Source organism: Chrysochloris asiatica, unplaced genomic scaffold (genome assembly GCF_000296735.1).
Source record: "Chrysochloris asiatica unplaced genomic scaffold, ChrAsi1.0 scaffold00125, whole genome shotgun sequence".
NCBI classification, from domain to species: domain Eukaryota; kingdom Metazoa; phylum Chordata; class Mammalia; order Afrosoricida; family Chrysochloridae; genus Chrysochloris; species Chrysochloris asiatica.
Window position 1 is genome coordinate 615397 of NW_006408643.1, and position 13594 is coordinate 628990.

The following is a 13594-nucleotide window of genomic DNA, read 5'->3' on the forward strand; positions in this document are numbered from 1 at the left end:
GGGTCTAGTCAAAGAGGTGTGGCCAGGGGCGGATCCTAAAGGCAGAGGTGGGAGGCAGGTCCCGGGCCTCGATCAGTGGAAGGTCTCCACCTCCACTACGGTCCAGTCACCCTGCGGGGAGGCCACATCATCCGGGGAGAAACTGGTGACGGAGGTGATGCTGGCACGGGACTCGTCCAGTGGGGACAGCAGCTCTGCCCAGCGGCCCAGTTCAGCATCACTGAGCGTAGCCCGAGCGCCCCCCGCGCCGCCGCCCCCACCCGCAGCCCCAGCGTCCCTGCTGCCGCCACCGGTAGCCCCTTCAGCCGCAGCCAATAGCAGCGTCCGGCTCAGCAGGTGCTGCACAACACTCGCCTGCAGCGCCCCCAGCGGTAGCTCACCCAAACGGGCAGGCTTCGAGCCCCGCGTGGCTGCCCCTGTACCCGCTGCTGCTGCTGCAGCCTTCCCACCGCCCGCACCGGGACCCGGATCCAGAGCGCTGGGGGCTGGGGGCGCCGTCTCAGGGCCTTCAGTCTCGTAGATAGTGCACAAACCGTCAGCGGAGCCGGGCCCGGCAACAGGCTGCCACTGCAGAGGTGCTCCTACAAGTAAATGCATGCGTAGGCTGGGCCTAAGCAGTGGGAAGCCCCGCCCAGCCACCGTAGCACCACCCATTTTTCCTCAGACGCTCCGCCCCATGCCTCGAAGTCTAGCTTCTAAACCCACCCTTCAATGTGCGGGGCTCAAAGCCCAACCCGGGCCCAGGTGGATCCAGAGGATGGCTCACCTGGGGTACAGCGGACGGCCAGCGGTGGAGTGGGACCACGGCTCCAGACGGCGGGGTGACAGGCTGCCAGCTCCGCATCGGCGGGCGGGGAAGCTGCTGCTCCGCCCTCTGGCCCGCTGTCGTAGCCACGCAGTTCCTCAGGCGTGCTGGTGGCGCTGCTGCTGTGACCCGCCAAATCCGGGCCGCTCAGAGTACTGGACGGACTTCGGGAGGGTGGTGGAGGTGGGACTGGGGCCAATGCCAAGGTCAGCCGTGGCCCGGGGTTCGGGGTATCTGGGCCTGGAGTCGGGGGACGACGTGGGGCCAGGAGAGGGGGTGAGGCGGGAGGAGATGGAGGGGCCTGAAGAGGGGGTGAGGCGGGAGGAGATGGAGGGGCCAGCAGAGGAGAGGTGGGAAAAGTGGGAGGGACCTGAGGGGCAGCCGCGGGAGATGCAGCGGCCTGCAGAGGAAGTGAGGTGGAGGGAGAGGGCGGGGCTTGCAGAGGAGGGGAGGTGGGGGAAGAGGAAATGGCCTGTAGAGGGGGTGAGGTTAGACTAGAGGACAGGACCTGCAGAGAAGGTGAGGTTGGGGGAGAGAGAGGGACATGCAGAGGAGGGGAGATGGGGGAAGAGGGAAGGGCCTGTAGAGGCAGGGAGGTGGGGGGAGAGGAAGGGACCTGCAGAGGTGAGTTGGGGGGAGAGAGAGGGACCTGCAGAGGAGGTGAGTTGGGGGGAGAGAGAGGGACCTGCAGAGGCTGTGAAGTCAGAGGTGGGGCCAATAGAAAGGGTGTGGCCAAGGGAGAGGCTAGAGAATAAGGATCCTGCAAAGAGAGTGTGGTCACTGAAGAGAGGGAGCCCTGCAAAGATGTGGCCAGACACGAATGGTCCTCTGTCGGGGTCATAACTTTAGGAGGTGGAGATATAGGAGGCGTGACCTGTGTTGAGGGTGTGTTCATAGGGGAGGGACGGACCTGTCGAGGGGGTGTGGCAAGAGGAGAGGGTAGGTTCTGCTGCAATATTGACTGAGAGAGTGGAGCCTGCGGAGGGGGCGTTTCTGGTGGTAAAGGAGTCAACAAGGGAGGTGTGGCCAAGGGAGAGGCAAGAGGGGACACAGTTAGAGAAGACTGGGTCGGGGGCACACTCTGCAGAAGGGATGAAATTGATGGAGAAAATGGAGTCAGGAAAGTGGGCGTGGCTAGGGGAGAAGAGGACGTCTCGGGAAAGGATGTATCCTGGGAAGAGGGTGGAGCTTGCAGAGGGACTGTGTCTGGTGGAGAGGGGAGGATTGGTGGAGGGAGTGTAGCCGAAGGAGGGGCTAGCAGAATGGGTGTGGCCCGAAGATCTGTAAGGTCTTGGGGAGGGAATGTGGCCCTTGGGGAGGGCAGGGTCTGAAGACCGTGTGTGGACGTGGTCATAGGGGAAGGAGGGAGTGTGGCCGGCAGAGGGGAGGCAATGATCCGGGAAAGCGGCGCCTGCTGTACCCTTGGACCCTGCTGAGAGGATGTGGACAAAGGAGATTGCTGTACCCTTGGACCCTGCTGAGAGGATGTGGCCAAAGGAGATTGCTGTACCCTTGGACCCTGCTGAGAGGATGTGGCCAAAGGAGATGACTGGCCTCGTCCAGGGGTTGCCGCTTTCCTTGGAGGTGTAGCCTGCGGGGAGCGCAGAGACTGCGTTCCTTTGGACTTGGGCTGGGAGGAATGGCCTGGAGCCCGAGGTGTGCCTCTGGTGGAAACCCCAGAGCCAGCTGGAGAGGGCAGCAGTGTGGTGTTGGAACTCAAGGGGCGAGTGACCGGTCTCTGGAGGCCTCCACCTGCGCTGGGCCGCCTCCTGGCAGCAGGGCTCGGCTCCGCAAGGCTGCTCACTGACTTCTTGGAGGCATCAGTTGAGGTCCGAGGCCGGGCACTTGGAGTTGCCCGGTGGAGTCCCACGTCGGCTTCAGGCACCCGGGACCGACGGGTGATAGCCGGTGAAGAAACACCAGAAGAGGGCCCGGAAGAGTCTGGAGACAAAGCAGAGGGTCAATGGGTCACCGCTGGTCGCCCCTTCCTGCTCAGGAACATTGTTCTTCCCGGGGTCACTTACCCTTCCGTGCTCCAGAGCTCGGGCTGCTCCTTCTGGATGCCTCCAGGGTTTTCCCTCTGGCCACAGGCTCGTCAGCCAGTCGGAGTCCCTTCTGGCCAGGAGGCCCCAACCTGAGCACAGGAGGGGCATCGCTGAGGACAGAGCTCTAAGTCCTTGTTTGACCCCCATGTCTCATTGTCAGTGAAAAGGGGGCATTCACTCTGAGGAGGAAAATGGCTTTCCTCAACTTCCACCTAGGAATCTGCAAACATTCACACGCCCCCACAATTCATGTGTAAAATTAAAAGGTTTCAGATAGTGATGCAAATCTTTGCCTAGCGGGCGTGGGGGTGTAGTTTACCTGGCGGTCCCGCTAGCACGTGCTGTGACAGAGACAGAACCCTGGCCAAGGGGCTTGGCAGGGCCAGGGGGCTTGGCAGGGCCAGGGGGCTTGGCAGGGCCAGGGGGCTTGGCAGGGCCAGGGGGCTTGGCAGGGCCAGGGGGCTTGGCAGGACCACTCTCAGCTCTCGAAGCCGCTGGCGGCCTGGAGGCTACGAGGAGAAGGCGGAAGGAGGGGTTGGTGCCTCAGGAGAAATGGGAGACACAGGTTTGGGATAGGGAAGGAGGCTGGGGTACCTGGACTCCGGGGGCCTGTCCCGGCATTCCGCGTTGGTCCCAACCTGGGAATGGCTTCGGGGAGGGTGGCTCCCACGCTCCCCACTCGCTCTGAAGGAGGCCTTCGTCCCGCTGCTCCGAGAACACGGAGGGCTGCGGTAGTTATTGGAGGAGGGGGTCGCGGAGACCCTGGGGGCTTGGGAGTCGTAAGGGCCGGCGAACGAGAAGCCAGCGTCCGCGCGGTAGCCCCGGCCTTGGCCTTGTCCCTCTTGTCCATCCTGCACCTGATGAGTAGACTGAGCCATCAGCATCCCATGCCCTGCGCCGTGATCGTGATGCTGCCTGCGGGGACCAAGGTCCTCGCTGCCTCTTCCTCAGCATCGCCATTTACAGGCGCCAGAACCTCAGCCTCCACTACCATCCTGTACCCACCTCCCAGCTCTGCTGGTTGTCCCCACATCCCACCCCCACTGCCCTCCCGAAATGCTGGGAACCCTGCCCGCCCTGGCCCACCCACCATCCCACCACCCCTCCCGCTCCCTTTCAGGACCCAAGACCCACGCCCCCACCCTTCGCCCCCTCAAGGAGCTAGATGCCCACCCAGCCTTGGGAACAGAGAGCCTAAGGAAAGGAGGGGGCCCGAAGTGCCTCCCCGGATTTCCGGAGGGACCCCGACACCTGCCAGGAGAAGATGTCCCGACTGCCCGCGAACGGGCTCCGGAGACAAAGAGCCACGTCCTGGCCGACCCTCTCCCCGCCCAGCCTAGCCAGCGCGCTGCCCTCCACCTGCTCCGCGGCGCTCACCTCGAGATCCGGTCGCCCGCGGTTCGCACGCGGTGCGCCTAGGGTGGGGCGGGTCCGGTACCTCGGCGGCTGTCTGGGTCAAAAAACAAGGGGAGGGGGCTGCGACGGAGGCGCTGGGGAGCAGTCCAGCCCCGCCCCTCGGCCGAGAGGGGAGGCGGAGGCGCGCACGGGGAGGGGGCCCGGCGCGTGCTCCAACCAGATTCGGAGCGACTGGCGGGGGCGCGCCGAGGGGCGGGGGAGAGGCGCGCGCTGAAGGGAGGGGTGACCCCCGGGGTCTGGGAGCGACTTGTGTCTGCAGCCACGGACGGAGGACCCAGAGACCGGACGTGAGAGACCACGAGGAAATCCTTGGGGGCCCCCTCTCCAACCACTCCACTCCCCCACCCTCCGACAAACACACCTGCCTGGGTGCTCACCCCAACCACCTGGCAGCTCAAACCCTCCCGGGCGCTGATAGGCTGGGGCCTGGCAACCAGAGGGCGGGAACAAAGCTCCCGTAGCTCAACCGACCAATCCTGTCGCCTGGTGACCCTGGTTCTTTCTTCGTTTTTGCGACCGCGAGGGCCAGACTCCCCCACAAAGGTCCCTTAGGGGCCTCTGCCCCTCTAACAACAAGAAGGCTTTTCCGAGACCCCGGAAATCCCTTTCCTGCTGCGGAAGGGCAGCTACTTACTGGGAGACCAGCAACCCTGGGAATGTAAGGGATGATCAGAAGAACGCAGATTTGGGAAAGAAAAGGAGAAAGAGAGAGAGAGAGTGATGAGAAGTGAGCCCAGCCCTCTGCAGAGCAGAGCGCCCCCACAAGGATTTCCCCCATAGAGTCAGGCTCTGAAGGACACGTTTGGGTGCGGGAGAAATTGGGAGGTCCAAACAGGTGCTTGAAGGAGGTCCCGGTCCAGCTGTAGTAAGTAAAATACAAAACAAATACAAACCATCCATTGCCCTGATTTGGGACCCATGGTGACCCCAGATGGTGCAAACGGTTTGCACTAGACTACCAACCAAGGAGCTCTGGTAACATAGTGGTTACGAATCGGGCTGCGGCTCAAGGTCAGCAGTTCGAAACTACCAGCTGCTCCGCGGGAGTAAGATGAGGCTTTCATACAGGGTCGCTATGAGTCGACTCCACGGCACATAACCACCACCAAAACAACCTAGTGTGTCATTCTAGGATAAGTGCTGAACTGCCAACTGCAAGGCTGGTAGTTTAAACCCACAAGCCACTCCTGGGAAACCCTATAAAGGGTCGCTATGAGTCAAAACCCAGTCTACTGGCACTTAACAGCCACCAGCAATCACAACCTAAAGGTTGGCAGTTTGAACCCAGTCAGCAACACATTAGAATAAAGGCCTGGTGATGGACTTTTATTAATACACCTATGCAACAATTCTACTCCATAACACATGGGGGCGCCAGGAATCTGTAGGCGATAGGAGGTGTCACTTCGTGGTTTCCTCAACCAGGTGCCAGAGCCTCAGGGGAAAACCCTGAGGTGAAGAAAGAGGGAGAGTCATCTTTAGCTGTTCTTATAGGCTAAGGCTCAGCTTTGTCACGTCTGTGACACACGTCTACACCCTACCCCGCCCCCACTTTCCACTTCAGTGCCTCTTGGCACCAAAGAGCCCAGCTCTACCTCAACACTCACACTTACACAACCCACATACACACCCCACATGCATACCACACTCTACTACAGACACACCACACACACAACATACAACACACACACATGCACATACCACACCACAAATGCATACAAACCATATACCACAAACAACACACACATGTACTGCTGTATACATGTCACACATACCCCACCACAAACACTACACACACACACACACCACAAACTAACATACGCACACACACACTGCATACATAGCATCACACACAACACACACTATAAACCACACACATACAGCATACAGTACACACACTATTAAGTGCCATCAAGTCAGTTCAGACTCATAGGGACACTGTATAGGGTTTCTGAGGAGCAGCTGGTGGGCTTGAACCACCAACTTTGTAGTTAACAGTCCAGTGCTTATTCTATAGTACCACACCAGGACTACACACACACACACTATGCATCACATATTCCCCACCACACACACACCATACACCACACACATTATACATCATGTATTCCCCACCACACACACACACACACACACACACACACACTGTGCACCACACCACGCACTGTACACCACATCACACACACACTCCACCAATCGTCTGTCAGTTTGTCATACTGTGGTGGCTTATGAGTTGCTGTGATTCTGTATGAGTATTCCAGAACACTTAATTGTGCTCATGAGGAATCTGTACCTGGGCCAAGAGGCAGTTGTTCAAACAGAACATGGGAACACTGAATGGTTTAAAATTAAGAAAGGTGTGAGACAGGGTTGTATTCTTTCACCATACTTATTCAACCTGTATGCTGAGCAAATAATCCGAGAAGCTGGGTTTTATGAAGAAAAACATGGAATCAGGTTTGGAGGAAGACTCATAACAACCTGCTCTGGTAGCATAGTGGTTACAAATCGGGCTGCGAACCTAAAGGTCAGCGGTTTCGAGACTACCAGCTGCTCCGCGGGAGAAAGATGAGGCTTTCTACTCCCGTAAGGATTTACACCCTCGGAAACCCTGTACAGGGTCGCTATGGGTCGGAACCGACTCGACGGCACGTAACAACAACAACAACATATACAGATGATGGCGCTCTGGTATTGTAGAGGTTATGAATCGGGCTGCTAACCTTAAGGTTGGCAATTCGAAACTACCAGCTGTTCCACAGGAGAAAGATGAGGCTTTCTGCTCCCGTAAAGATTTACAGCCTTGGAAACCCTGTGCAGGGTCACTGATTCAGAACCGACTCCACGGTACTTAACAACAACAACAACATATACAGATGATACAATCCTGCTTGCTGAAAGTGAAGAGGACTTAAAACATTTACTGATGAAGATCAAAGAGCACAGCCTTCGGTATGGATTACACCTCAATGTAAAGAAAACAAAAATCCTCACCACTGTACCAATAAAGAACATTATTATTAATGGAGAAAAGATTGAAGTTGTCAAGGACTTCATTCTTCTTGGATCAACTATCAACACTCGTGGAAGCAGCAATCAAGAAATCAGTCTGAAATTGATCAAGCATGCAATCAAGATACATTGGGAATTACTAGTTATTGGAAGGAAAGTTGGAATCAAGGAGGAAGGATTAGTAGTTGGAAAATATGGTCTTGGTGATAGAAATTGTGATATTATGATCACATGAAAGAATTTTGAAAGGGCAATGACTTGTTCATTGCCAATATCTTTTTTAAACAACATGGAAGATGACTATACACATGGGCTCACCAGATGCAATACGCAGGGATCAAATTGACTACATCTGACGAAAGAGACAGTGGGAAAGCATCATATCAGCCTAAACAAGGCCAGCAGTAGACTGTGGGACAGACAAACAATTGCTCATATACATGCAGGTTCAGGCTGGAGCTGAAGAAAATAAAAACAAGTCCAAGAGAGCCAAAATGTGACTCTGGAGATATGCCACCTGAATCTAGAAGCCATCTTAAGAACAGATTTGATGCATAAGAACAGATGAGTTGCGGGATGACAAGAACATCATAAAGGTTCCTGCAGCTGCTCAAGACATGGTTGGAAAGTCGATGTGTTGTTGTTAAGTGCTGTCAAGTCAGTTCCGACTCATAGCGACGCTGTACAGGGTTTCCGAGGAGTGGCTGGTGAGTTTGAACTGCTGACCTGGCGGTCCATTGCTTATCCTATAGCACCACATCGAGTATGCACCTCCTTTTGAGCCTTTGTCCCTTGCATGGTGAGAAGTGTCTTCCCCACATGATGATAATGCAAGCCTGTATAAGAAAAACAATTTCTTCCACCTAAGCCATGGCATATTAGTTATACAGAAATATCACTTTAGAAACAGTCTTCAGAAGAGCCTAGAGGAGTTCATAGTCTGAAGAAAACACTCCCCAACTTTCCCTATTAAGTTCTACTTCCATTCCAGAAGGCTCAGAAGGTCAGGAATAGAATCAACTTCAGGGGCTCTCTAAGTATGTACAGATTCTGAGATAATGTGTGGACTTTTGTTTTAAATGATGTTGAATTCAGAGAAGTGACAGAACTTATGAAAGTGGATAAAGTGAAAACTGAATTCTGGGATGGTAAAAATACTACAGAATCAGTAGGGGGGAAATGGCTTCTTTGTGCCATCTTTCATTATTATTCATTGCTTTTTGAAAAGAAACATAAAAGAGACTTTTAATTTTTATTCTAGCAACAGAGAGATGACTGTACTGAGCTGTTTTTGTTGTTGTTAAGTGCCATCGAGTTGGTTCCGTCTCATAGCGACCCTGTATAGGGTTTCTGAGAAGTACCTGGTGAGTTTGAACCACCGACCTTACAGTTCAAACAGCTTTGCAGTCCAGAGGTTTAACCCACAGCGCCACACCAGGACTCCCACACTGTGCTGTACTATCAAAGAATTCCAGTAGAGTGATGCTTGTAACTCTGTGTCCTCTTATGTTGCCTTTATCATACAGCATGAAGAAACTTATTTTTTTTTATGAGAAATCAGAAGTGTTGCCTTTCTAAAACATTCTTTAATAAGCTCATTTTAAAACAACAATAACAACAAAAGAAAGTCATACAAAGAAAAAAAAATTTTAAATGGATGTCAAAAGACACTTGGAAACTTGCTCTTTGAACACAGAGAAGTTAACGTGAAAGGAAGAAATGAGGAGGTAAAAGAGCTGAACCGAAATTTTCAAAGAGTGTTTAGAGAAGACAAAGCCAAGTATTATAATGTAATGGTGTTAGAAAATCAATATGGAAGAACACACTCACCATGTCTTAAGCTGAAAGAACAAAAGAAAGAAAAAATTCAAGCCTCAACTTACAATATTGAAGGATTCTATGGACAAAATACTGAATGATGCAGAAAGCATCAAAAGAAGATGGAAGAATATACAGAGTCACTGTCCCGAAAAGAAATGGTTGATGTTCAAACATTGCAAGAAGTAGCAGATGATCAAGAACTGGTGGTACTTACAGAAGTCGAAGGTGTACTGGCGTCATTGGCAAAAACAAGGCACCAGGAATTGATGGAATACAAAGTGAAATCTTTCAACAAACTGATGCAGCACTAGAGGCGCTCACTCATCTATGCCAAGAAATTAGAAAATGGCTTCCTGGCCAACTCATTGGAAGAGATCCATATTTGTGCCTATTCCAAGGAGAGGTGACCCAGTGGAATGCAGAAATCAACAATATCCTTGATATTACATGTAAGTACAAACTTGCTGAAGATAATCAAAAATAGTTGTAGCAGTACCGCAACAAAAATTGCCAGAAAGTCAAGCCGGAGGCATAGCACACTATGATTCAGATCCAACTCGACGGCCCCTAATAACAACAATTCCAAAACAGCTCCAACATATATTGAAAGGGAACTGCCAGAAATTCAGTCCTGATTTCGAAGAGGATGTGGAACTAGAGATATCATTGCTGACGTCAGCTGGATCTTAGGTGAAAGAAGAGAATACCAGAAAAAATGTTTATTTGTGCTTCACTGACTATGCAAAATGCTTTCAACTGTGTAGAGCATGACAAACTATAGACAACATTGCAAAGAATGGGTATTCCAGAACGCTTAATTGTGCTCATGAGGAACCTGTACATTGGCCAAGAGGAAGTCATTAGAACAGAAGAAGGGAGCACTGAATAGTGTCCATTTGGAAAGGTACAAGTCAGACTTGTACCTTTTCACCACACTTTTTCCATCTGTCCACCACTCGTCTGTCAGTCTGTCCTACTGTGGTGGCTACATGTGGATGTGATTCTTGAAGCTATGCCACCAGTATTTTAAATACCAGCAGGATCACCCATGATGGATAAATTTCAGATGACTTTCCAGACAAAGACAGATTAGAAAGAAGGAGAGATGAACTACTTGCAAATATTTAGTTACTGAAACCCTTATGAATACTAGTGGAACACTGTCAGATAGCACCAGAATACTGAATATTGAAACATGATGAAGAGCACCAGAAAAAGGTAAGATGTTGTTGTTAGGTGCCATCCAGTGCATTAGTGAGCTGAAATGGACTAGTTTGAGCCATTTTGAATCTGACAATCACATGGTTTACTATGGTGGGAATGACAAATTGAAGAGAAATAGCATCGCATTCATCATTAAAAAGAACATTTCAAGATCTATCTGGAAGTACACTGTGATCTGTGATATGATAATACCCATGCACTTACAAAGAATACCTGGTGTGGTGCTGTAGGATAATCACTCAAACACAAGGTTGATTTGAACAACACGGTCAGTGGCTCAAACTCACAAGTTGCTCCTCAGAAACCCTATACAGGGTTTCTCGACAGCCCTTAAAAACAACAAGGAGGATCAGTTAATACCACTATTATTCAAATTTACCCACCAACCACTAAAGCCAGTGATGATGAAATTGAAGAATTCTATCAACTTCTTCAGTCTGAAACTGATCAAACATGCAATCAAGATGTATTGATAATTACTGCCAATTGGAATGCAAAGGATGAAAACAAAGAGTAAGGATCAGTCACTGTAAAATATGGCCTTGGTGATAGAAATGATGCTGGAGATCACATAACAGAATTTTGCAAGACCAATGACTTCTTCATTGCAAATACCTTTTATAAACAACATAAAGATGGCTGTATTCATGGACCTCACTACATGATTTTACACAGAAATCAAATTGACCACATCTGTGGAAGGAGACGTGGAAAAGTTCCACATCATCAGCCAAAACAAGATCAAAAGCAAACTATGGAACAGACCATCAATTGCTCATATACAAGTTCAGGCTGAACTTGAAGAAAATGAAAACAAGTCCAAAAGAATCAAAATATGTCCTTGAACATATCCCACCTGAATTTAGAGATCATCTGAAGAACAGTCTTGATAAATTAGGCCCTAATGACTGAAGACCAGAAGAGTTGTGGGATGACATCAAGGCCATCATACAGGAAGAAAGCAAAAGGTCATTAAGAAGACAAGGAAGAAGGAAAAGACCAAAGTGGATGTCAGAAGAAACTCTGAAATTTGCTCTCCAGTGTAGAGATGCTAACGGAAATTGAAGAATTAAGGAGTTACAAGAGCTTAACAGAAAATTTCAAAGAACGTCTTGAGAAGACAAAATCAGATATTATAATGAAATGTGCAGAGACCTGAAGTTAGAAAACCAAAATGGAAGAACATGCTCAGTATTTCTCAAGCTGAAGAAACTGATGAAAAAATTCAAGCCTCAACTTGTAATACTAAATGCTTCTATGGGCAAAATATTGAATGATGCAAAAAGCATCAAAAGAAGATGGAAGGAATACACAGAGTCACCGTACCAAAAAGAAATGTTTGATAGTCAACCATTTCAACAGCATATGATCAAGAACCAATGATCCTGAAGGAAAAAGTCCAATATGCATTGGAGGCATTGGCAAAGAACAAGGCTTCAAGAATTGATGGAATACAAATAGAAGTCTTTCACCAAACTGATGTGACATTGGGGGCCCTCACTCATCCATGTCAAGAGATTTAGAAGACAACTACTGGCCAACCGACTGGAAAAGAGCTGAATTTGCATGCATTCCAAAGAGCTGTGACCCAACAGAATGCAGAAATCACCAGACAATGTCCTTGATATCCCATGCGAGTAAAGTTTTACTAAAACTAATACAAACACAGCTGCAACCATACATTGACAGAGAACTTCCAGAGGTTCAAGCAGGATCCAGAAGAGGCCGTGGAACAAGAGATATCATTGCTGATGTCCGATGGATCTTGGTTGAAAGCAGAGAATATCAGAAAGATGTTTACCTGTGCTTTATTGACTATGCAAAGGCTTTCAATGGTGTGGATCATGACAAGCTATGGACAACATTGCGAAGAATGAGTATTCTGGAACACTTAATTGTGCTCACGAAGAACCTGTATATGGGCCAAAAGGCACCTGTTCAGACAAAACAGGGTACACCAAATGGCTTAAAATTAGGAAAGGTGTACACCAGGGTTGTATTCTTTCACCATATTTATTCAATCTGTATGCTGAGAAAATTATCTGAGAAGCTGGATTATATGAAGAAAACCACAGTATCAGGATTGGAGGAATACTCATTAATAATCTACAATATGCAGATGACACAACCTTGCTTGCTAAAAACAAAGGACTTAAAATACTTACTGATGAAGATCAAGGATCACAGCCTTCATTGTGGGTTGCACCTCACATCCATATAACTAGAGAAAAGACTGAAGTTGTCAAAGACTTCATTTTGCTCATATCAACCGTCAACACTCATGGAAGCAGCAGTCAAGAAATCAAACAACATATTATTGCATTAGGCAAATCTTCTGCACAAGATCTCTTTAAAGTGTTGAAGAGCAAAGATATCAGTTTGAAGACTAAAGTGCACCTGACCCAAGCTATGGTATTTTCAATAAACTCATATGCATGTGATGTACAGTGAATAAAGAAGATCATAGAAGAATTGATGCATTTGGGTTATGGTGTTGGAGGAGAATATTGAAAGTACCATGGACAGCCAAAAGAACAAACCAATCTGTGTTGTAAGAAGTACAGGCACAATGCCCCCTGGAAGCCAGGATTGCCAGACTTCATCTCTCATACTTCAGACATATTATCAGGAGGGACTAGTCCCTGGAGAAGGACATCATGATTGCTGTGTGGAGGGTCAACAAAATGAGGAAGACCCCAAATGGCATGGATTGGCACAGTGGCAGCAGTGATGATCTCAAGCATGGCAATGACTGTGAAGTTGATGAAGGACAGGGCAGTGTCTCATTTTGTTGTGCATAAAATTGCTGAGTCGGTACCAACTCAATGGCACCTAACAACAACAACCTCACAATCATTACTACACCTGAGCCCATCGCTGTTGCCACCGTGCCAATCCATCTCGTTGGAGTTCTTCCTCTTTGTGTCTGACCCACCACTTTACCAAACATGATATCCTTCTCCAGTGACCGGTCCCTCCTGACAATATGTTCGAAGTATGAAAGACAAAGTCTGGCCATCCTGGCTTCCAAAGAGCACTCCAGTTATACTTCTTTTTTGTTTGTTTATTTGGCAGTCCATGATACTTTTAATATTCTCTTCCAACACCATAACTCAGACGCATCAGTTCTTCTGTGAACTTCCTTATTCACTGTACAACTATCACATGCATATGAGTTTATTGAAAATACCATGGCTTGGGTCAGGTGCACCTTAGTCCTCAAACTGACATCTTTGCTCTTCAACACTTTAAAGAGGTCTTGTGCAGCAGA

The 13594-nt window shown here is 49.6% G+C and overlaps 1 protein-coding gene across 1 annotated transcript; it reads right to left on the reverse strand.

Annotated features, from left to right (window-relative positions):
- Positions 1-72: 72 nt before the first annotated feature.
- Positions 73-3700, reverse strand: LOC102842263 (putative uncharacterized protein FLJ22184-like). The gene is made up of 6 exons (XM_006868996.1): positions 3445-3700; positions 3170-3359; positions 2830-2939; positions 2316-2746; positions 767-1205; positions 73-581 (listed from the first exon to the last, which is right to left on the reverse strand). Exons 1-6 carry the CDS (start codon positions 3698-3700, stop codon positions 73-75), a joined length of 1935 nt encoding a protein of 644 aa, XP_006869058.1.
- Positions 3701-13594: the final 9894 nt, after the last annotated feature.

Excerpts from the sequence above, each read along its gene's own strand:
- LOC102842263 (XM_006868996.1), bottom strand. The coding sequence starts at position 3,700 with ATGGACAAGAGGGACAAGGCCAAGGCCGGGGCTACCGCGCGGACGCTG. Across the intron at positions 3,360-3,444 it reads GACAGGCCCCCGGAGTCCAG|CCTCCAGGCCGCCAGCGGCT; the intron begins GTACCCCAGCCT and ends TTCTCCTCGTAG. Across the intron at positions 1,206-2,315 it reads CCTCTCAGCAGGGTCCAAGG|GCCGCTGCATCTCCCGCGGC; the intron begins GTACAGCAATCT and ends CTTCCTCTGCAG.